The sequence below is a fragment of the Eutrigla gurnardus genome, assembly GCF_963514095.1.
Source record: "Eutrigla gurnardus genome assembly, chromosome: 21".
Classification (NCBI taxonomy): domain Eukaryota; kingdom Metazoa; phylum Chordata; class Actinopteri; order Perciformes; family Triglidae; genus Eutrigla; species Eutrigla gurnardus.
The window spans coordinates 7,376,658-7,401,289 of record NC_139932.1 but is presented as its reverse complement, the minus strand read 5'-3'; the positions used below and the strand labels follow the sequence as shown (position 1 = coordinate 7,401,289).

Genomic DNA, 24,632 nt, shown 5'->3' with positions numbered 1-24,632 from the left:
TGGTCCTACTACGACAGGTGGCTTATTTCAGCACTGCAACAGGAAGACTCGACCCCACTCGTGCAAACACATGCTTTCTGTGACACTCTCTCTCCCTCTATCTCAGACACAAGCTCTCTCGCCCTCCACATGGTGTGTTTAAAAGAGTTTAAAATCTCACACACACAGTTCTCAAACAGAGGAAATGTATCCAGGATACTGTTTGACTGATGGGATTTTATGGGTTGCGTTGATGTGTTGACAGTGGAGCAGTGTGTGTGTAGCGCTCGGCCAAATATGGCACTTAAGTACTGTAGCCAAGGGTTATGACTGGCACTTTAACTTAAACACAATATGATGGAGCTTCTATAGTCTTAACCAAGATGGAAATCTCTTTATTGGTCCCACCTCTGCAACGGCAGCAGCGGCGCATTAGAGCGGCACTATTTCTGTTCTTATCTTTCACAATAAAAGCTCTAGTGATAAATAGTGCATCACTGCTTATCAGAGGGAGCTTAAATTCACAAAGAGGTGACTCAACAATAAATTAAAGTGCTGCTCACACTTATCTCTGCAAGGATTTATTCTTCTTTAGGCAGCAATGTGACACGTGAAGGTGGACGGACGATGATGATGATGAAGAGATTCTCCAAATATTAAAACGGATGAATTTATTCTTCACTCCCCTTGTTTTATGGCTTCTTTTCACACTCCACTGCCTTGTATTGACAATTTTTTGTTTTGTTTCTTTTTTTCAATTAATTCAAATAATAATAATTATAAGTCACTCTTTCGCTCATGTATTTTTCAATTACTTTTTTATGAATTAGGTTTTTGATGCGGTATCATTTCGGTTTCAGCATCGAGATATTTAGGTAGAAATTGTGTCAAATTCATGATTTTGGTATTGTGCCAACACTAGTGTGTTTTTGTTACCTGCGTCTTTCAGAGCCAGTGACAATGCCAGTGGTGGTAGTAGTAGATATGGCGGTGGTGGTCGGTGTGGTGGTCGTAGTAGAGCCAGTGTTCATAGTGGGGATGACTGCAGCAGACTCCTTCTCCTTTTCCTTTTCCCTGTCTGCACTCTCCTCTGACCAGTACCTGTTTACATGCAAGCATTTTATAAAGAAACGCGTTTAGCCTGACAGATTCCACTTCAATTGCTTTTATATAAAACTGACATTTATGGTTTCTGATGGCTTTTATGTACCTGCTGGTGAGACTGGTGGAGCCAGTGCGGGTGGAGGATGAGCCCAAGCTAGAGAGCAGGCCGCGATGGCCTGTGGGCGAGGTAACAGATGAGGAGGTGGTGGTGGTGGTGGCGGGGGAGGAGGAGGAGGTGGTCGAAGAACTCAGGTCCTCGTGTCTCCTGCCAAAAGAGCCGCTGGAGGACAGAAAAAAAGTTATTAGCACCGTTTTTGCATAATTGCAGAATATTGTTACTCGGGGAAAATAATGGAAATTTTAATTAGTTGAAAACTAAGTTTTCTTTTAAGAAGTGGAGAAGTGTTTTAAAATAGTAACACGGCCCCGGATTTACTGAAGAGTCTTTTTCTCCATTTTTGATTCTTCGCTCGTGGAGGCATGAAAACAAAGTTTTCTTCAAGAATTCAAGTGTCTAGAGTACTAGTCTAGTGTATATCAGTACTAGAGTAACTGATATACAAATGGTGGTTTTGAGGGTAGAGTATTCCTTTCAGCATTGTACATTGATCAGGAGACAGTAATCTGTTTTTTTCCACAGTTATAGAACTTATATTGCATTTTTAGTTTGACAGTCAGTCTGAATTCTGCATTTTAGGGTTTCACTTTCTGTTGCCAGTAACAATGTATTATTAATAAAAAAAATCAATCAGTGACGGCCTCAAAAGGAAACCGATATTACCGTGTTAATAAAAAATATGAAAAGTAGCAACTTGTTTTAGTGAGATGACTGAATAGATAAATTATTATTTTTGGATTATTTCAGGAAAGGTTTAGGGTTTTGATCTGAAATGTGTACTGGGTGGGCTTGGCAAACATTTACATCTCAACTCTTGATTAAGAGATAACCAGACTTCATCCAGAGGCTAGTTCTGGATGTAAAAATAACCATCTCTTTCCTGATTTCGGACATTAAATGCAACACAGTAGACATGGTAGGCACTTCAGCCGAGCGGCGACACACAGTCAGAGAGGACAGGTGAGTGCAGAGACGGTGGCGCCCCGGGGGAGGCTGGTGTACCTGCGGTAAATGCTGTAAGACTGGTAGTGGGAGGTGGGTGGCTGCCAGGGTTTAGTATTACAGGTGTTAGGGTCCAAGTTGGAGGTGGACGAAGACTTGGCTGGCACGTCCCGCGTGCTGCCGCTCCGCCCTAGTGCTAGCGTGTGGGACGTGCTGGTATGTTGGCAGGCGGGTGGGCAAGAGAGGCATGTTAGCGGTGGAGGCGCACACACACAGACACAGATATAGTATAACAAACATATATTTAAGGCTATCAAGCTTTGACAAACTATTGGTGCATTCATGTCATATGGGGCAAGCTCTTGACTGGACAAAGCAACAGAGATGTGATCGTGAGTTAAATTGTGTTTGGATGGAATGATGTTTTTTGATGACTCCAATCTCCTTGTCCAGTCAATACACATAATTCCAGGGTGATTGAAGATAGCAGTATTTTCCCATATGACATGCATGCAGCATAGGTCCATGTCTAGGTTTTGTGCCACAAACAACCCTGTGAGCCTGATTTATCTGGAAGTCAGAGAGGTATATAGGCTTGTTAAAATGTCGTTACAAACTCAGTGGCACAGCAACCTGACAGGACAGGTACAGTCATGCGACAGACTGTGCGGCAGTGACGGAGACAAGCGTTCTCAGTAGCTGCTGCTGTGCATGAAAGCATGTACGTACATATCTCTGATGACGTAATCCAAGCGAAATGTACAGTAGATGATTGATACACATTGATCAAGTATCAATGCCGTCTACGCAGTGGTTTTAGTTCCAAAGCTATGCAAGTCAACCTCGTTATGAAAGAACACATCATATCAGATGGAGCACTGATGTGATGACGACACGAGGGACGGAGGTTTGGCAGAGATCACAGCGGAGGCTAACCTGCGCTGGTAGCTGGGGGTTCGGTTGGTGGAGGCGCTTCCTTCGTTGTTCTTCAGGTCGTCGTCCCAGCGCCGCCGGGTGTATGAGCCACTACGTATCAGAGAAGTCGAGTCCCTGGGGAACCACATGCTACAATTGTACTCAGGCCTCCCCAAACAGATACTGCCATACATACTAGATCTGTATTTTAAAAATTCTACTTTTATAAGCTAATTCATTATCCCATTAACACTTTGAACAAAATGAAAAGGTAGATTTCAAAGTCTAACAAATCCACACTGCACAACGTAATGACCTAACCAAAGGCAGTTTCTTAACACTGCACAGACCATGCAGAGCATTGAGGCCTTCTGCCTGCAACACACAGCAATGGGCAGCAGGAGCCACTCAGGCCAATGCATGATTGCATAGAGCCACTTGGCTCCCGGGTTTCACCTGTTTTCCTTCTCGTCAATGTCTGAAGTACTGGCGAGTCTCCTGGGAATGGTGGGGGCCACGTAGGCAAGCCGAGTTCCTTTATCCTTCTCCTGTAGACAGAGGAACAAAAAGGACCAATGTGCCACTAAAATTATTTTCAACCTCATTTACTATAAAAACAATCTACGATGGATGATTTATTATTTTTAAAATACATGCATGCTGTAGCAAGCTGGTATATGGTAACGTAATAAAAAGCACTCATTATGTGGCTAAAAGAAGGTAGACAATCACTTAAGATTTCTATATTCTCTACAATAGTTTTACCTTCTCTTTGTCTTTGTTGTCCAGAGAGGAGGAAAGGCGAGGACTGGAGGCTGAGCGCATCACCCCGGTCGTGTCCTTCTCCCGCTGAGCTTCCTTGGTGGCTGTGATCTCTGCTAGCGCACCGTAGCTACCCGTCTTCCTCAAACCCAGCCGCCACGACGCCGGGGACTCGTCCTTCCTGTCCTCCTCCACTTTAGTCGAGACCTTGCCAACAGACTGAGTGGCCTGAGACGGAGGAACCTGCAGTGGTTCAGTGTGTAAAGTTAACCATTTAAAAAGTATAACAATGTTATGAGAGTTTTAGTCATCTTGGTGAGTAACACGAAAGTCAATCAGGTCAAAAACACTTTGGATTAATCTCCAGGGGCTGCAAAGATGGGACCATTAAGAGGACATTTTAGTGGAAGGACATGCCAGTTAGGAGATCACATCCGCTACAACAACTCATACAACTACTGGATTCTCAAAAATATGATGTAGTGCGATTAAACCCGTTGGAATTTTGGGGTCCAATTGAAAGTTTTCAGGTCTGGCCACATTTACATTTTTAAAACCATCTATTTAAAACTATTTAAGATGCACACACAGCCACGAGCAACTAAACAAAAACACAGAAGCCACACAGACACAAAGTGTGAGCACAACCAGGAAAGAACATTGGTGGGTTACAAGTGAAAACAACACCATGTAATATGGATGAGTGAAAGTCAGCGATAGGGAGGTTCATTCAGCATCGGCCAGGGTGGGTTGGGTGGGGTGGGGTGTTAAGAACTTTGTCAGTGCACAGGTGCATGTAGGATGAGAGAACAACTCTGGTGCACACCAATGCCTCACCATAGGTTTTTTGGGCACTAGAGAAATGCCAGTTTTGCGCAAGCCTTGACGCCACAATGCAGGACAGCCTGGCTCCGCCACAGGCATGAGGGGAGTAATATAATCAAACTAAAGCCAACCAAGACAAGAGCCCAGGATAAGAAAGACGCAGAGAGAAGGGAGGGAGGGCAGGGAGGAAGTTGAGACAGAGAAAAGGCCAGAATAAGACAGAAGCAGCAGCAAAAGTAACACACTTTATGGCACGGACAGATTATTTTTAAGGCCTATTCACACCACACAATGCTTACTGCCAAACCAGTTGGAATAAGTAACAGATCCAACGAACAGTTGGTAGTGACAAAACTGGACACTGTTAATGTTTTGTTCACTCTTGTTAGACAGAAGACATTGTGATGTGTGAGCACTAGGCTTCAAAGAAGGACTGGAACAAGGACATCATTGCAAGAAAAGAAGCAGAAAAAAAGAAAACATTGAGAAAGTCTTGGAAGGGTGGCCACTGACTGCAGGACATCCACTAAGTGCTTAAGGTACCCTCCTCTTAAGGTTGCATTCAGGAATGTGAAATGACCATGCAGGCTGTAGGTGCTGTCCGATACATCACAGATTTAATGGAATGAGTGCCAGGTCTTATATTGAAAGGTTTCATTTTTGGATCGAAATGTATCAACTTTGGATACACAAAACGCTTCAAACTACCATTCCAACCGTTTAACATGATGTCCCACGAAGTATTTGTTTAAACCAGTGGACTGAAGGAAAACCCTTAGAAAAAATGACAAGGTTCACTTGTGAAATGCTTGGCCTCGGTTTGCCAGCAGAGGGCAGCAGACTCAAGAGGGGGAGAACAATATCAGGCAAACCCCTTTCATTCCAGACAACCAAACAGGGCTCCAGACCAGAATGGTTACATATGCATCCTTCTTTGTGAGTGTGCGATTTATATTTACACATGATGTTATTCATGCGAGTGCATGATCATTATAAGGGAGTTAAGACAGCCGTTTTCTATTCCAAACCCCCCTCCTCCAAAGTCTCAGAATCAACTTGCGAGGGTAGAGTAGTTGGGAAATGTGGTCCCAGGACCGCATTTGTTCATGTGGCGTAAGACTAATTAAACGGCATATGTGTGTACGTAGCAGTGGACAGCCTGTGATGCGTGTACGTAGGACCAGAAAATTTAAAAAGAAGGAAACCATTTCACCGTTACCGTGTTCTAAAAGCGATCTATATCAGATTATTTTAAAAAGCAAAATGAAGAGAGAATGAGAGACGGGAGGTTGCTGGTGGCGAGGGAGAGGTTATAACTTGCCAATGATTATGAAAGTGCAGGCAGGGAGAGACCCACTGAACCATAGTGTCATTGATTAATACCAATGGTGCAAGAAATAAAAGTGTTAAATTACTAATACCACTTACAAAATACACTGACATGTAAAAATCCTGCATTCAGAATCCCTTGGAAATGTAGTGGAGTAGAACGTAGCATCAAATTTGTACTTAAGTACAGTACTTCCATCACTGATAAATACTATGCTCTACCATTAAAAAACAAGGGGGGTGAACCAATCATGTGCTGGCGTGACCAACCGAGTTGAAAAAGTTAATCTGGAGCCCTGCCGAGCCAATGTCGCTCCACTCCAACCTCCTGGTCTCCTAACAGTCTTATAGTAAACTGTTAACATCTTTCAGCCACCAATCATCCCCACTGTGCAGCCGGTTGCCATGTTTGTTAAACGCCACCGACAATTAGTCGTAAATGTCATTCTCGTGGCCTCGGTGACATTTGTTAGCCGTGTGCGCTCACAGTGCGGCAACATGAAAAGCAAATCACAACCGGGGACTATTTCTGTGATGGCCTGGAGTGTGAACTGCAAACTCAATTATGTAAACCTCCAGTATCTTCAGCCGGCTGTGAAATTAGGTCTGTGTTCAAGGGGGGGAAAAACTAAATAGATGGTGAATTTAACTGATTAGTGTACAGAATGAGGAACCAAAATGTCTTAGTAGAGCAAAGCTGATGTGACGGTGCAGTTACTACTTGAAGGGGTATGAGGGTAGAATAGTGACATGGGTAAATCATGGCTGTGCTGCAGCATTTCATTTCCTTCAAGGGCCGTTAAAACCAATTGGCTGCTAATTTGACAGAAATCTGTCTCTTTTAATGCCAGTACTGGAGGCAGGCTAGGATGATGAAAACATGTCCACCAGGTCGCACCTTCTTTACCGGTGAAGTGGGGGTTGTCACCTGGTTGGTTGGGCTAGTTGGAGGTGACACGGTGATGCTGGTTGGGGCAGGCGTAGTGCTGTTGCTAACCGAGGCTTCAGGCTTGCTTTTGTCTGGAGGGATCAAAAAGAAAAAGAAAAAAAAAAACGATTTGAGTCATCAAACTTCGAATGAAAACAAGCGTTGGAACAGAAAAACGCATGCTAACTGACAACCAGCAAATGTTCAGTCTTCAGACCGGATTTACTGAAGCCTAAAATAAATCTCTGTACCTGCTTCATTCTCCGACTCTGAATCTTCATCGTCCTCTTCCTCGCTGGAGCAGCTTGATTCGTCCTTCTTCCCTTCCTCTCCTTCATCCACCTTCTCAGGTTCTAAGGTCTCAATGCGTGGGGCGATCTTTTCTGGCTCCAGTAGCAGTGTTTCTTTGCTGCAACACACACATTTCACATTATAAGTACAGAACTACAACAACAGCATAGTGCAGTATTTAGACCCGCAAGAGATAAAACAAAACTTTTAGTTATGCCTGTGCTACAGTTGGCTTTATTTCATAGGCACTTTCCACTATCAAGCCATTTACCTCTTGAGCGGTTTCAGTGATTGGTTGTTGTCCCCAGTGGTCGTCGTTTCAATCAAAGGAGATTTTTTAACGTCTTTCTTGTCGCCTATCAGCTGGAATTAAGAAAACAAAAATCAGAGGAACCCACAAAATGCCATGCAATCTTGGACACACAATGAAACCGTCAAAAAGAGATTTGCGCATTTTCACTCCATCACAGGCTTTCACAATATTTTTTACTGAACCCAGTCAACTGTTTCCACCATTTGAACAGCTGACAAAAGTTGTTTTGTAAGGATATAATTAGCAGTCACATTTACGTACCAGATTTTGTTTCTTTTGTAGTTCTTCTAAGTATCCCAAAACATCTTCGTCTGCTACATCAAAAGCTGTCTGGCCCTGAGGGAAAGAAATACAATACAAGTTATCTAAAATATAGATGGTACAGCACTTAATGACGGGACCTGTGAGTGTTCCTCACCATTTTATTGATGAGGTCCATGTCACATAGATTCTCTACCAGTATCCTACAGGCCTCTTCTTTGCCCCAGTGTGCTGATGCATGTAGAGGAGTCCAGCCATCATAGTCTTTAATATTTACATCATACCCTGTTTGGATTAAAAGCCTGCACAATATAAAGAGTGGGGAGAGAGAGAGGGAGAGGGAGGGACAGTTTATTAGAATTTGCAAACGTGGTCTTCCAGGATTTGATTCTGTAAACTAATCTGTCAAGGTGCCGACAATGTCCAGGTTTTTAAAAGTGCGTCAGCATTGTAGCCACAGGTCAGATTTATGAGATACAGAGTCCACCCTAAAACACATGGACAGATCATCTGAAAAACTGAGTCATCCCTAAACGAGCGCAGGATGAGCTTGGCAAAATTTTAAAAGTCTTAATATGTTAGCCCATAAATCTGTCATGATGGGGGAAACATTTAGATCCCTGTCTTGTACACTGTAGTCGTGCTAAACATCGCAGACCTCAGAGCTATCTATGGCAGTGGAGTGTGCTGGCTGGCTTCCCAGACCAGATGAACAGGTGGCTGCAGTTCCTCTCCTCAAGCAGTGTCGCTGTATTAACAGCCCACAGAGACAATGTCGGAACAACGCATCGACAAAACGCAGACACCAAGAGGTTTGGCATTAGCAAAGAAAACACATGATGCTAGGTCTCACCAATACCTCGACTATAAATAGTATTTATATAATGTAACAAACAGGAAAAGCTTTACGTAACAACAAGCAACAAATTTATTTATTTGTTTATTTCGGGCATGTCAATTAAATCGTCATCACCACACTTCATCTTTGTTCAAATAATACAATACACATGGCCGAAAGGGAAAGCGGGAGAAGCCAAAGCTTATCTAGTCCCGCCCCCATTACCCACAGGATAAAATCTTCATCATCATCTTTTCAAATGAGTTGGCCCTTCCATTTTTGACCCAAAAGAGAAAGTTTACACTCGACAAATCAGGATCGCTGCTTACTTTAAAACCTCGACGTATCCTTTCGCAGCAGCAACGTGGAGTGCCGTTCCTCCGGACTTGGTGTGCCGGCTGTCTTGGATCTGGCCGCTGTTGAGCCACTGCCGGGCGTCCCTCAGCATGATCCGCTCTTCCTCTTTCCGGGCTGCCTCGATGTCCACCCCTGGTAAGTGACAGACGAGGCCGACACGTCAGTGGCATCGCAGGATTACCTACTACTTAGGAACAAACTGCCAGCTCTAACACTGAACCAATAGAATGGAGGAAATGGGGCACAACCACATCCAGGTATTTATAGTAACTTCTACTTGTCTTAACATCTAGATAAATGTATGTGAATGTTTGGAATACATCACAATAGTTTGTGACTATGGATTACAGTCCAGAGAACAGAAAATATTTCGATGCACAGCCATGAGATAAATCTTTGCATATTTAAACATTGCTATGATAATGAAACAGTAATGATAGTTATGATGTTACACAAGATTGAAGCCATGAACCCCTGTTAATAATGTTATAGACAGCGTTATTCTGGCTCCCCACCAAATTCTGTTCTCAAACGTAACCCTTTATAGTTTTCTTTATATATTTATCAGTTTATTTTCCAAATATTTTAATCAATTCCTATTTCTGAATCCTCATGAACCACTCTATACATCGGCATGAATTAGATCTGCCGCACAGCACATATTTAAAACGAAAATACGTCACTTTGACAGCTGGTTGATGATCATTTGCGGACAAGCAATCAAGCATATAAAAGGCTAATTTTTTAAAATGGAGTCCAGCACAGAGCTCACTCCACATGAAATGCACCGGGGCTACATAACATCGCTTTCAGCAAACTTCAAGGAGAACAATGAGGATCTGTTTGAACCGACTATTCTCTGGTCTAGCTCAGCTGAAGAGACCGAATCTGTCGGCACGTAAGCCTGTCAATCACTAACAAACCTGTTTGTAAACGGCGAGACGTTACCTTCACTTGTCTGTCCTCTGCTGTTTGTTTGTGTGTGTGTGTGTGTGTGTGTGTGTGTGTGTGTGTGTAATCTTCACCGCAATCGGTGAAACATGAGAGCAGAGCATATAAATGAATATAGGGGAACACTGGCCATACTTTGGACGACATGTTAAAATGTTTCCGATGTTAAATGTCCTGTTTTTTCTGCTGGTAAGGCAATGGCGCGACTACCGTAAAGCACTGACATTTGGCACCGTTTTTGTGATACAGGGTACCGATATAATTAGGTCAGTGCGCGATGACACCATTACAGATACCCAGCCCTAGTAAAAGCACTGTAGTATAAAGCACTTGTTGTACCAGTATTCTGTCAATTTGTCAATTAACTAGTGTCTGTAAACACAGTCCTCGGCCAGTAAAGTGGGTCAATGTGTCGAAGCTATAAGCTGCATGCAGTAAAACAGGCCTGTATTGTCTCGTTGACACCTGGTTGGAACACGAGATGGACTGAGATGCACTTCTGCATGATTCGTCGGCTCGTCAAAGTGTTAACTGTGTTGAACTACATAAACAGTGATCCAAGCAGTCCTCTGGGGTCGGAGCCAAAGGCTTCAGCTGATCTTATAGGTTTTTGTTTGACGAGGATGCATCATGACTCATTTCGTGACACTTTAGTAAGCATTAATATGGCTTCGAGCTTTTAAACCTAAGAAAGAGCACATTGTGTGTCTGTACGTTTGGCTTAAGAAAATGGCAGGCATTGGAAAAAATCTTTACCCACAGGTTTAGCCATTGATAGCTGAAAAGAAGCAGAGATCAAGCAAAAACAGTCACGAAGACACCTGCTTTTGTGCCTTTTTTCCTTTGGTTATTGGCCTACAAGCCTTGAATATCAGTAAAAATCCCATTCTAACACATGCTTAAATTGAGCATGGTAACAGTACTATTCTTGTTTAAAACTGGACATGCTCATTTGTGGGCTAAGGTCAAAGAAAGTGAAACTAAATGGGAAGATATGACTCAGTGTCTGAGTAAGACTGGACCAGTTTCTCAACATAGCTGGCTGGTCAGTAAAGCAGTAATTTAATAATGCCCCCTAAAATGATGTCACACTCTATTTAAAAGGTTATGGAAATCAGAACATCTCAACTTAAACTATATACAGACATTTTAAGAAGATGGAAAAAGTGAGAATTTAGATAAAAATAAAAGGTAAAGTAAATTAAAAGGCAAGATTTACTTCACACAGTCAGACTTTTACAAAACTGTATAATGTTACAAGAAATAGTATGTATAATGTAAAAAATTACTCTATTCAATTATGAAAATTAACAAAAAAGGTGCGACACCCACAGATGCTAAAATTCAGACGTGAACGGATTTTCTTACAAGTAAAAGAAAACTTACACACTACGGAGGGAAATTAACCCAAACTTCCTTAGGGGATTTCAGTTAATGTAGGCAAGGGGAGCTGGCCAGGTAGGCCAACGTCCCGTGATCTCTTGGGATGTAGCCTACACTGGGTCTATAAAAAGCAGGGAGCCTAATGGCCTCTAAGTAGGACTAGAGAACAAGAGCTGAGTGGAAGCGTTGGCAGCAGTTCAAAGTTGAGTTTTTACAAGAGAGCAGCACATCTTCCACATGAGAAGATAAAGATAAAATCCAATAGACCAAAGAAGGACTTGCCTCACTGACAATATTCTGGTAATGTAGGTATGTCTGGTAAAGCCAAAATTAAATATCTACAGTAATCTATAAATCACCTTCAGGTATGTGTGAATGTCTTTTTTAGAAAAAAGAAAAGAGGGCAACAAATTTGCTTTTTCTTTTTTGCTGTGGGGAAAAGAGTCAGTCATAATCCAAAACCCCCCATGTCCTCTCAACAGCAGGGGCAGAGTGGGTTAAGAAACATTTGTGATATTGTCCACCTTCAGTCCATTAAAAAGGACAGGCAGCTGTCCTCATGAGGCAGCTGATGGGAGGAAAGTGACGTGGCTGTCCGGTCACTTGACCCAATCAGGGTCAAGGAGAGGATCTAGAGGTTGTTCCTGCCAAGGGTAAACCATGGCCACTTGTTAAGTTTAACCCCATGACTGGTATCTCTTTGAGAGGAGAAAATCACATTACAATCATACAGAAGGGTTACACAACAGCTCGTTGCATAATGCTGCCTGCTACCTCTAGCACAGAGAACTGAGCTGTAGATTGTCTGCAGCTGCCCTGAGGCCATGAGGATCGTTGCAAATAAACTCTTCAGTGGAGTTTTACCTCAAAAGCACTTTTAAGCAAGTCTGCATTAATGAATAAATAAAACTCAAAAAAATAAAGCCCAGATAATTCTAACGCATTCACTAGTTTTGCTCTGGGAAGTCTATGAGCACGGAAAATGAAGATGCATATTTGGTTTTGTGGCCGTTAGTGATGGATCTTAGAGACGGGAGTGTGTGGATGCTCCTAATCAGGCAGCACGTCTGTCCGGCATCGGCAAATGAAAGCTGACAGCTGGCCGAGATGCCGGCGGTTTGGGCGGGCGCATGTCTCGCCGTCGTTATATAACGTGGACAAGGAGCGCAACATTACTCAGGGTGTAATTATCACTGGATGCCAGGTGCTTTCATACACTTGGACCATAACTTTTTCCCCTTGAGGTTGCTGGAGATATCAGACAGTAAACACAAATGCACAATAAGCTTAAAATAGTGTGAATATAGTGGAGGCATTATGCTGTGTATTACATGAAGACAGCATCTTCTGACCCTGTGAACAAGCCAATCCTATACATTTCCATTGGGCCTTACATGAGTGGCTAACTGTGCAACACGCATTTCACACCTTACTATAAATGATGGCAGTGGTTATAAATGTAGCATTGCTGTCAGCACGCAAATGCTTGTAGTAAAATGTGAGAATGAAAAAAAAGAAAAAAGGAGGCAAATGGTGCCACAAAGAAGGGCAACCCTGGCAACCTTTATTTGTGAGCCAAGGATCACCCCCTCTGGCCCGGGGCCAGGTTACACATCTGTGCATGGCCTCTCGCCATAGGGGAGGGCTTTTCATCATCTCAAGAATGCCCCGGCCGAAAATAGAAAAACTCTACTTTTGGGTTTTGAATCATCACATGAGTGCTCACAACATAGCTGGGTCGCTTTTCTATATTATGTAAGTTTTAGTCAAGCAAGCAAGCGAAAAACAGCAGGTGACTGACATTCAATGAGAGCTCAGATTCTATTTGACAACATACTCATACATGCATGAAATACACATAGGGCTCCGGCCAGCTATGCTGACATTTACACGCTGAACATGTCAGGACTGTTCCTTGATATTATTAGGCTTGACTTCATGGTAGCACCTGAAACAGCTCCATAAAAATTATTATCGTCTCTATTTTATTACTGGCTAGTCATCTTGGCTAACTCTGTTGCATTTCATCAGTGTTTATTAATGAGCACGGTCACTGTTAAATAACATACTTAATAAAGCAGAGTGCAAATAGACATAACATTTTGGCCAAGGCAACACTGACTACAGTATATAAACAGTGGTTGAATTCACTTGAGATACATTTCCATAAAGGCCTTTTCGTGTGGTCAGAGAGAGATGACCCAGTAGTTCAACACCGTCTTCAATTCTGTACCTTGTCTGTTGATCTCATTCTGAAGGAGCTCCTCCATTGCCTCCTCTTCAGCGATGTCTAGAGGTGTGTCACCCTCACTGTTCACAACTCCTACACTGGCACCCTGGCTGATGAGATACCTGCAACAACAACAACAACACAAACACAATTTAGGTTTGAGCCAAGAAGGTTATTTTCTAAAGTGGTGTTATTCTGAAGGGGGGAGTCTGGTTGATTTTGTACTGCAAAGTCTGAGGCCAAACTCTCGCCTCTGACAGGGTGAAAAGGAAAGGGGGTAGAGGCGACTGTCACTTCCTTCAACTGCTTCCTCATCAGTTGAAGGACAGGAGCTGTGTAATGTTGCTTTTGGTTCGGTGCCCAAACTGGTTGAGACTACAGTACAGTCTGACATGACTGTCACATCTCCTGTTTTGCCCATCACATCGAGGCCAAGATTACGGATCACATAAATTAAATTATAATACTTAAATGGCATAATTATCTGGGATGTTGCAGTTGTATTATTCTTTTTAGAAAATGTCCCTATAAAGACATGCTGATATGAATATTCTTCAAAAACAAATACTGAGAGGAAAAAAAAAATACCCAAATGGAGTCATGCACAATTCTTTTGCTTGTGTTCAGCAGACATGTTCAAATAAGTAAGATGCTAAAGACACACAAGCTGTGTGTTTAAATTGCAGAGGGTCATCCTCAGGCTGTGCAAACAGACTGAACAAAACACACCTACATAATAAAGAAAAGGGAGAGTGTGAACAAGGAGTGGCTCAAATCCAAATCCTCGCCAAGTACCGCCACAGACTGTCCAGGAGTTCACTGATGCTCTGATCGTGGTCTGGGAGGAGATACTGCAGGACACATCTGCTGACTCATCAGGAGCAGCCCAGATGTTGTTGGGAGAGCATACAGGCACGCGGAGGCCAAACACACTACCGAGTCACATGATGAGGTGCTTTGATTTTCAGTGTGATTTTGAATTGAACCCTCAACGGGTTGATGATTTTGGTTTCCATTGACCGTTGCCAAGACATTTTGTTCTCAGCAAAAGTACTTGACCAATTTGTTCAAGATCTGATGTGTGATTTAAATGTTGCCTTAATTTGTCTGAGCAGTGTAGGTGGTCTCCAAACAAGACATGAAATATCAGGCGGTGGCCACTTAAAAATGTACCCCTATTACATGAACAGACTGTGGAAATCTTTATTTTCATAGATGATTTAGTTTATATATAACAAGTCTTTGTCTGCATGACCCTTGACAAACCCGGAGTTAGACCATAAAACCCTCTATAAATAATAGCAGACAACCAAAATATGCATGCAACACTGTATCCAAAGCCACTTAGCAATTTAACCCTTTACATCTTTGTCTGCCTCCAGCAGAGATTCAAGACCTTTTTACCCATTCAACATCTCGACTTCAGCTGCTTCCAATTAAAGCTGCGGTGAGACTCAGGCCCTTCTCATTAGGCCAACACACCACTTGAAACGGGCTGAGTGCTTATGACTCCCCCCCTCCAAATGGCAACTGAACTGACTGACTGCAGTTACGATTTAAAGTTTTATATCTTCTTGATTGGACTTTCTATTCTGCCTATTTTGGGTCAGCTTTACTTGGCCCGATGGCTTTGTGGTCTTGAATCCCACAGTGGGATTGTTAACCAACCCTACCATTAGATGGCTGTGGTGACACCATGAGCTTAGAGATACAGTCAAGCTTTGGAATTCCTTTAGTGTTGAATGAGGATGCTGGGATTAAAATTGGTCTACTGAGAACTCACCACCCACATCAGGTTGCTGAGTTACTCTCTATGACATGATGTCTCCATAATTTTTCACCCATATCAGGCCAGACACTTGACCTTTTCATTCATTATGTGACAACAAAAAACGTTTTGTTTTCTGTACTACTTGCCCAGCGATGAGACAGTTCATGAGACCTACTGGACACAGACTTGCTGGGTCTGAGAAGATAACAACATTAGAATATCTCTTAATCTTCAATGAAAGGACAAATATATAATTCTTCTGCATTATTGCTCAAAAAGGCTTTTATATTACAACACAGACAGAAAGTTGCATGGCAACTAATTACATGTTTATCTCCCTACATCCAGTTGCACTTTTGGGAAAACATGAATAGTGGGGATAAATCTGTAGCCAGGTTCCTGTAATGTAAAACATTAGTAAAGCAGGTCATAGCACACTCCCAATATGCTGAACAATGAGTACAACTGAGCTCCTTCAGCCCCTTTAGCCTGTTTGGACAGCCTGGATCCTCTGATAACATCTCTGTTGTGTTCTGAGGCCTATGAGCAGTCTTACCTGAAAAGGACCAGGAACAAGAAAATACTACAGTGCAACTCTAGAGCTTGACTCCAGATATAGCAGTCTGATCTCTCCATATTTGATTACATCCCTCTCACAACGTATGTCCGAGCTTTCAGATGGGCTGCCGCTCCTGTCAAAATGTGACAAGAGCTGTGTGCTACTGATAATTAGGACTTTTGGCATGTTGATTCTAGCATGCTGACTGAAATGAACACAGGCATTTATACAGTAAACATGAGCCAATTGTCAGCCGTTGAGGATGTTAATTCAAAGAAATTTAGTCAAAACAACTTGTTAAATGTTAACCCTGATGTCACTTTGTGCTTGACATTCAAAACGGAAATGTATAGTACCTGCTAGACCTTTATACAGGAACCTTATTGACCCTACAGCTCAGATATTTTCACACAAACTGAAAAGGTTAAACAAAGTGCTAGACTCATAACAAAGTGGTTCTGAGAATAAGCGAGATACAAAACAGGATGTAAGGATGAGTTTGCAGAAATCAAACCTGATGAAACTGATACTACTGCTTCTTAGAAACTGAATAAACTGGCTTCCAAACAGGCCTCTCAATACTTACTCTGCTATGTCTAGGTATCCACAGGAGGCTGCAGCATGGAGGGGGATCCAGCCCTCATTGTCAGGCTGGTTGATGCCGGCTCCGTGCTCCACCAGGAAAGTCACCATGTCAACATTGTCATCTATGCATGCCTGAGAGAAAGAGAGAAATGGAGAGAAGGGGAGTAAGGCCAGTGTAAGAAGCAAGGAGCGTGGCCTGCCCTGTGTGTGCCTGCACATAGCAGGGTGGATTGAAATGCAACATGACATAGTACAGCTGATAGAGGCATTGAGGGGCTGTGCATATGTGCTGCTACTTTTTAAAGGGAAGCGACTTAATTTAAAAACACTTTCCAAGACTGCTTTTACTTAACCACTCAGCTTTACACATTAACCAAATATTTTCTCACGTGTGATAAAACGGTCTGAAAGAACCACAAACGCACACGAACACACCGCACGTTCTTCTCTTAACACTGAGCCGCTTATGAATCACTCAATTAAATCCACATCTGCGGTCAGGCAAAAGCAAAACCGATCTATTCGCCAGCACATTTTGCCCCTAGTTTGTCCTCTTCATTTAATCAAACCTAATCATGACGAACTGTTCCATTCTCTGGTGAGGGGGACACGCTAGATTTGTTACGCCAGTCTCCTGGTTAAGGACAGGACGATGTCCCTAACAGGCACATCATAAGGTGGGAGTGGATATTGGAACGCCTTGTGGAAAATCTGAATACAAGTTAAAACCATTAAAAGTCCACATTAAAGTACTCAGTTAGCCCAAATCAGCTTCACTGTTAAGAATACACTTGCAGGAGTAAGTGGTACTGCCAGTGGCATACAGCCTATGGAAAAGGTTCACTAAATGTTTTGGCAGAGGAGCGCTCAGATTTCCCCTAATGCAATTTCACGGCATACTGTTAACTGGAAAACAAGCGGACCACCCACATATATGTCATGTTTGTTAGATGATTGATGCATCACAGCCCAGATGAAAAGCACAGACAACAAAGTGGGCGCTTAGCATGCAACGGTCTATTTTCTTCACACAATCAATAATGTCGCTAAACCATTTTCTGAAACCCCCACTGCAGTAAACCAAATCCTATATGACTGACAGTGAAAACGAGAGTGATAGCCACAGAAATAAATAGCAGCTGCGAGTGGGAGAGATCTAAATTAAGATGTTCTGACGGCCGAAATGGGAGATGTAGCAACATTATGAAACAGAATTTGCACCTAGGTGGGCGTACTTTGGGTTTCTGTTAAGAATTTAAATCGGCACTTTATTGTTTCAGTCAAATTTAAATGTACAGGAGAGATTTACATGATTGTATAGATCTGTATTTTATTTGTTTATTAGAAGTCCTACACTTTACCAAGAAATTTAATGTGTTCAGCAATATAATTGCTTAAAATTATTATATTTTCTTTGTTTAAAACCTTCGTATTTTTGCATGATAAATGATATATATATTTTTTTAAATGTGTTAAGCCAAGCCAACGCAACATCCAAAACAACAAGCAGCAAAGGAGAGCCTGTAGGGCAATTTTCCTTCAGGACACACAGAGGAACTGAAGTTAAGAAGTTACCTAAAAATCAAAGTCACATGGTGACAAGGTGACCTGCAAAGCAGTGGCCATAAAGAAAAAAAAAAATTCTCCTCCAGTATCTAAAAATACTCCACAGGTTTGAATGATTGGTGTAAATCACAAATTCACCGATTGGTTGTAATCAATCAATGGAGATACACTCTTGAGAACCCACAACAATCACCATTTGGCAATATCAACACCGAACTTTGCCACCCAAGTCCCCTCAGCACCATCACTGTCTCGTTCTCTCTCCTGGGGTTGCTATGACAACAAAAGTGTTGACAAGGGAAACAGACACACATGAACACACAGTGGCCTCACGTTCAGGGCACACGACTCTCTGGCTGAAATCCTTGTCCAAATTTGGGCCGTTTACAACGCCGTACATGGCCAGAGCTGAAGAGCGCCTGCAAAGGCCTCACGGAGCTTATCTGACTGTGAGTGTGCGTGTATGATGTGGTTTAGTTGTTTGTAGGAGCTCAGGCACAGAGTTCCTCCAGGTGCAGATTGACTTGTTAACAGACTGCCAAGGAGGTGGTTACTTGGACGTCACCATCATGTGCAAATGATGTGGCTACCCTGCGCCAACACATGTCAGCTTGTGGTCCCCATCCAAATCCACAATTTGGTAATATCAGCAAAGGCAGACCTGTAGTTCAAATTAAATACCGGGACACCCAAGACTTTTTAACAGGAGTCTAGCCACAACATCATATAAAATGGACAGACCTCAGACGATGACACAAATGCAGAGCAAAACAATTAATTGGAGTCAATTATTTAATCAGACATTATCAGTGTGCAATACTTCAACTGTAAGCTCTTCCGTACAGTGCATTTTCTATCTCAGATCACAAATACAGAGTGATCATTTATCTTTGTGCAGACACAACGAAGGTGCATGTTGGCTGACGGCAGTCAGCTGTATTCTTTGCAGTGAAGTACAACTTTTAACAGAATACATTAGGTGATGCAAGGAAACACATGGCATATAATCAGTCAGTGTTGAAATGGTGTTTCAGGTACCGTCTATGTGCACACTGCTCTGACTTTCATTTTTTGGACTGCTGACATGGGACTGAAAAAAGGATCATTACTGCCTCTCATTTCAAAACTGTCCTCCATACCCTCATCTAAATCCTCCCCCTCAGTCATTCCCCACACACTTATTATCTCTTCAAAGTCTTCTCCCTCTCCAAGAATGGAAACAAGCCCCTTAAGGCCAACACAGTGGTGGCTGCGTCCTCCCTCTTCAGTGTGTCACCAGCCTTCCTCCACTGGCTCCTCCCAGCAGCTAGCGGAGCCCAACAAAGGTAATCCCTTAATGGCTGTAATTGTGTGTGGCTGACAGGTGCCAGAGTCACAGCATGAGTTAAGAGTATGCATAGTGTAGTGACCAGTGGGACAGGCTAAAGAAAAGTAAAAAAGATATTTAAAAAACAATCATCTAGCTTTTGTTCTGAGAGCATGATGGCAGCTCAACAAACAGACAAAAGAGCAGTAATGTAAGGGGGACAGTATAGGCTTTTCCAACGCCATGCAACATTCACCTCCACAGCTTAGATAAATCTACAAAAACATTTTATATCTGACAGCAGGCAGAGTGAGTGAGTCAGACAGTAGAGGAGGCACATCTAAATATTAATTGCAGTTATATTAAGAAACATTGTGGGCTTAATCCTGTGCCTCTTCATCACAATAAACCCTGGAATGACATACTGTGCTGTGCTCATAGTGAAACATTCAGACATGTTATGACTCACTCTCAAGCAGACACGTTGCCATTTAAACCTGTTTGGCCAGTGTGCCTGAGGGGGAGTAGAGGGGAGGCCTTGTAAAGCATGAAGGCAATAAGGTGGACGGCACTTCATGGTATACATTTTCTTTTTTAAGAGCAGGATGTGAAGTTACAAAGTTACACATATAGTAGACCTGAGGTTGCTACATTGAGAGAGAATTACTGACTGGCTCAACACTATGTGGCCACACCACGTTAGACATCACTTGATGTTTCCTGTCGGTTTGCCAGGACGGACTACAGGATGAGTCTTTGCTGCCCTTTCTGATAAAAAGGACCTCCCTAATGGAAACGAGGCTTCTGGGAAGTTGACATAACAGCAAAAAGGAAAAAAATCAACTACTAACCTAATCAATGGACATAGGATGGTCCATTTGATTGATTGGGAGTTTAATGTACACTGCATGGGCCAGCTTCTGCAAACAGCTCCGTTTATCCATTAGGCTTTGTAGGACATGGTTTGCAGTCGAGCAAGAAAAGCAATGGAAGTCACTCATCTCTTATTAGAAAATTAATTGAAGTTGAAAATTCTGAACTGTGGTTAATGGATGTCAAAGGTCAATTTGAATGGGAAGAAAATCAATAAGCCACATGAAGTAGGCATCATTAAAACATTTTCTTTGGGGTAAATGTCACATTTAACAGACTTCATAGTTTTCTCCCTGTTGCAGCTCCTACCCGTTGTTTCCAAATGCTCAAAACAAACTCCGAATCACAAATTATGTCTTCTGCGTTTGTGAGCTGGTGTATGCTGATGGGAGGAGCAAACATAAACATGTCATCTCGCCTCACCTTTCTAGATCAACAGTAGTCATAAATGTTGGATATATGCAAATACCTCACTAGTGTTTTTCATGTTGACTTGTCATATTAAAAACAGGTTTCAGAAGAGCAGAATTGCACTTGGATAACAAAGTCCTAAAACAGAAAGATAAATAAGACAGGACCATGTACATATCTCCCACTTCACACACTCATCCATTAACTGCACCTGTGTGGGGCACCATCAAGCGACTTACTTGGTAAACCTTCCCAAGCCAGTGGGGATAAATATGGAGAAGATTAGGACAGAAACAATACAGTGTCCATCATATGAACCAGTCTAATCCTGAAATAATATGGAGGAATTCGAGCCCTACTCGCGCCGCAAAGAAGATGGGCTAAGCCATTCTTGGAGCAGGCCCAAAAATGCACCCATGAAGCGCAAGGAGGTCGGTCTGTTACCACGACAACAAAGCCAAAAAGAGAACATGGGTTCAGGCCTTGTCAGGCTTTTGTAAGAAACATAAATAAATAGAGAAAAGACTTCATTTTAAAACACACAGGGGTTGCTCGGATAGCCCCTGAAGGCAGTGCAAAAAGCAAACCACTGTGAGACAACATCAAAAAACTCATGTTGAAAGGAGCATCTTGAGGTGTCATCTTTCTTTTTTTAACCTCTTGCAGGCATGAATTTTAACGGTTGTTGGAGCGATTCTCATGACCTTTTCTGTGGGATTATGGGGCTGCCATTGCTACTACTTATAATCTCCCATTTAAATAATTAAAAAGAAATACTAGAGTGAAAAGAAATAAAAAGGGCCAGAGTGGTTATATTAAGCCAGTCACCCAAATCTGCAATGTGCTCTGAATCCAGAGTACAATAACTCATTTTGTTTCTGCAGATATGATGACTTTTAGACTTTACATTATTGGAGCCACATTTACGTAATGTTTTTTTTTTATGTAAACAATGAACTAAAGTGGCTGACTTCCGATAGACAAGTTTGCCATTTTAAATATGTTTTGTCTGGGTGTCAAAGTCTTCTTCATGCTATAGTAAACGGGTATAGCTACTGTGGGGTGTGTGTATGTACGAGTGTAAAAGGGTAGGTTTATTATCTTCTGGGCCATCGTACAGAAAGCTCCGAGCTTAATTTAGCAGCACTCAACATCAAGGAGACACTTGAAGACCCCTCCCCTCCTTGACTTCCTTTAGTAGCACCCTCAGACGGCCAAGTCAAGCACCCCGCAGAAAGCTCCTGTTGTGGCTCCTGCACGTTTTTACTGCTGAGTGTGCCAAGGAGTGACACAGAGAGCCAGCTAAGCCCAATGTGCTAGCAGCTATTCTACATTTTATGATAATGTCAATGGTGCATGGCAACAATAACACCCATGACTGACAACAGTGTGCCTTGCTCATTCATATATTCGCTGTTAAAAAAAATTGATATTCAAATAGTTGATACCCATTTATGCATGTTATGTGCATGACACTGTGTCCTTACTGCCCACGAGTGATGCAGCTCTACGTAGCACTGTGAAGCACGACATAGCACGCCGTTTTGAGCTGAACTTTGTGCCGCAATGCATGAAGTATGGCTGATTTGTGGAATTTTTTTTTTTTTTTTGTTGACAGCCCAAATTTATTTCAGACAGTTTGTGAAAAAAGCCGTATTAAAAATCCTCCCACAAGCACATCACAGCATGTACACAAAACATAATGAAAACAGCACAACTACAAAATTGTCAGCATCATCAAAATCTCAAAAATGCTTGAATAGACTCTTGCACCAATGTGGCCACAACAAAGTATTTAATGTTAAGCTTTTGGTAGGATTAACCACCGCATCAATTATGCTGCTCTCTATTCAGTCATAAATGCATACATATGGTTTATTGTCTGACATAAGGGCAGCTGATTAATATGTACATAAGTAGCTTTTGTAGTTGTATTATAGGAAACTGGTGTGCAGGGACGTAAAGTAAGCTCGCAACAACCAGATTTTCACATCAGTTGAACATGTGAAATATATAAGCCTGAGTGTTGCCCCGAGCATACCTTTCAACGCTCCTTTTACCCTCTTTTCTCTGATGGTATCCAGCCTTTATTTGACAATGGTGGTGATTGGAATTTCATTGGTGGTGCTCAATCAATGAATACGGTCATTCTCAACTCGACAGAGACATCCCTTTTCAGACACAATGTCCAGATTCCTCAGATTAATCCACAGACCTCAGTGTAAACAGTTTTCATAAGGACAAGTGAAATTTCTACCAAATAAATAGGTCCAGAGAATTAAGTGAAATATGCTTTTACTAAACGTAAAACTACAACAAACCAAAAGATTAACATGGTTATGGGGGGAACAGCTGTTCAAACCCCCAACCCACAAAAGGTTTGAGACGCTCACACTTTGATTGTGATCAGGACTTTGGCTGGGCCCAAAGCATATACACGACCACAAGACACTCAGAGACCTTTAAAAACATGGCATGTGAAGACGAGGGATATCACGTCCACTCTAAAAAAAAAAAAAAAAAAAAAAAAAAAAAAAAAGAACAAAACAAATTAAACACAGTCATAAAAATAAACTTCCTTCGCTAATTTATGCCATCCCATGCAATGATCTGGCACTTTCAGTAAGCCCTCACCAATTTTCTTCTTTGTGTGATGTGGGGGGAGAGAAACTGCTGTAATTTCTGTGATGAGATGGATGATGGCTGAAACCCTCTACTATCAGTGCCAGGGGAGCCAAAACATGATCTAGGTGTTGTGATGCAAGGTTTCTCAAAAGTTACAAAATGGAGAAAAAAAAGATTTGTTGGCTTTCAGAATGTGTGCTTTGGGCATCCATTAATAAGCTTTATAACAGGACTTTTTATATAAAAAACAGCATTTTCATCTGGAGCTCAGAACTGACCTCTCTTTTGCTCTACTCCTCTCCCTCTCCCTCTCATAGTATAACTTCTATCTGCAACCACCTAACCAGTAAGCAGCAAGGCCCTGGACATACCAGTGGAGAAATTCCCAGATAAGTAATACTCCTAGCCTTGGGGCTTCAGGCATCAGCGCTCTGGCCACTCCTCGTAGGGCTACGTCATCGGCTCAGAGGCGCGCAGCCACTTCCACAAAAGGAATTCCTTCTTACCGCCTGCATGTAAGTATGAGTGCGTTATGTGTCTGCATTTGCATGTGTGTGTGTGTGTGTGTGTGTGTGTGTGTGTGTGTGTGTGTGTGTGTGTGTGTCAAGCAGATCAGCCCAGACAAAATGCGATGTGGCAGGGGGGGGGGAAAAAGAAGATTAAATTATATTGGAAATAGAACAAACCAGACATGGATAAAATAAAGGATTAAAACAGATCCGTGAATCTATATTAGTGAGAGACTTTCATGTGGATGTTCTGTAAGGTGTACATCTATGTGTGTGTTTATGCCTGAGACAAAGAGCTCACGGCTCCTGTGCTATTGGCAGGGTTCATGAGGCCAGAGGGTACGAGGGGGAGGGTTAGAGCGCTTCAGGGCAACCAGCTGGGTCCCTCCACTAGATGAGCCCTGTTGGGAGCTGTAACCAGACTACACACATGCACACACAGCCTCTGCGTTCAGTGCTCTAGCTGCTGCTGCCGCTACTGAGGACGACCATATATGGCCCTGGGATTCCCGTGGAAAAAGAAGACCAGGATTGAGGAAGAGGGGGGGGGGGGGGGATGCCGGCAAGATTGTAACTGTATGTTTCGCTTGGGCTTTCGCTTAGCAGCCAAAACAATAGCCCCACTTGAGAGCCAAATTAGTTTCCATGTGAGGGGTCCAATGGCGAGAGGGGGAGCCGGGGGAGGCAGAGAGGTCAGATAGCCACGGCAGAATACAACCTCTGTTGATATTTCCATATAATAGAACCGTTATGTGGAGGCTGCTTTACAGAGGACAGTAGATAGCTCACTCAGCAGTCACTGACAGTCCGTCTACTAAAGAGGCATAGAGAAATGCCCACAGTGCACTCCCTCTCCTCTTCCCCCAGCGCACTGGCGCTGTCACCACACATGCCAACAAGC

The 24,632-nt window shown here is 42.6% G+C and overlaps 1 protein-coding gene across 8 annotated transcripts in view; it reads right to left on the bottom strand.

Annotated features, from left to right (window-relative positions):
* Positions 1-24,632, bottom strand: part of ppp1r12a (protein phosphatase 1, regulatory subunit 12A) — a 48,186-nt gene that overhangs the window by 13,477 nt on the left and 10,077 nt on the right. For 2 of the 8 annotated variants that reach the window (XM_084039001.1, XM_084039002.1), the window contains exons 2-16: positions 16,443-16,573; positions 13,530-13,648; positions 8,935-9,094; positions 7,925-8,069; positions 7,768-7,842; positions 7,465-7,556; positions 7,154-7,311; positions 6,873-6,994; positions 4,658-4,765; positions 3,824-4,063; positions 3,515-3,606; positions 3,080-3,193; positions 2,204-2,356; positions 1,190-1,363; positions 916-1,080 (exon numbers count right to left, since the gene is read on the bottom strand). In XM_084039001.1, coding sequence (XP_083895127.1) covers positions 916-1,080; positions 1,190-1,363; positions 2,204-2,356; positions 3,080-3,193; positions 3,515-3,606; positions 3,824-4,063; positions 4,658-4,765; positions 6,873-6,994; positions 7,154-7,311; positions 7,465-7,556; positions 7,768-7,842; positions 7,925-8,069; positions 8,935-9,094; positions 13,530-13,648; positions 16,443-16,573 — 2,048 coding nt within the window. The remainder of the gene's footprint in view (positions 1-915; positions 1,081-1,189; positions 1,364-2,203; positions 2,357-3,079; positions 3,194-3,514; positions 3,607-3,823; positions 4,064-4,657; positions 4,766-6,872; positions 6,995-7,153; positions 7,312-7,464; positions 7,557-7,767; positions 7,843-7,924; positions 8,070-8,934; positions 9,095-13,529; positions 13,649-16,442; positions 16,574-24,632) is intronic. The other 6 variants (XM_084039003.1, XM_084039008.1, XM_084039006.1 and 3 more) reach the window with 5 other exon arrangements.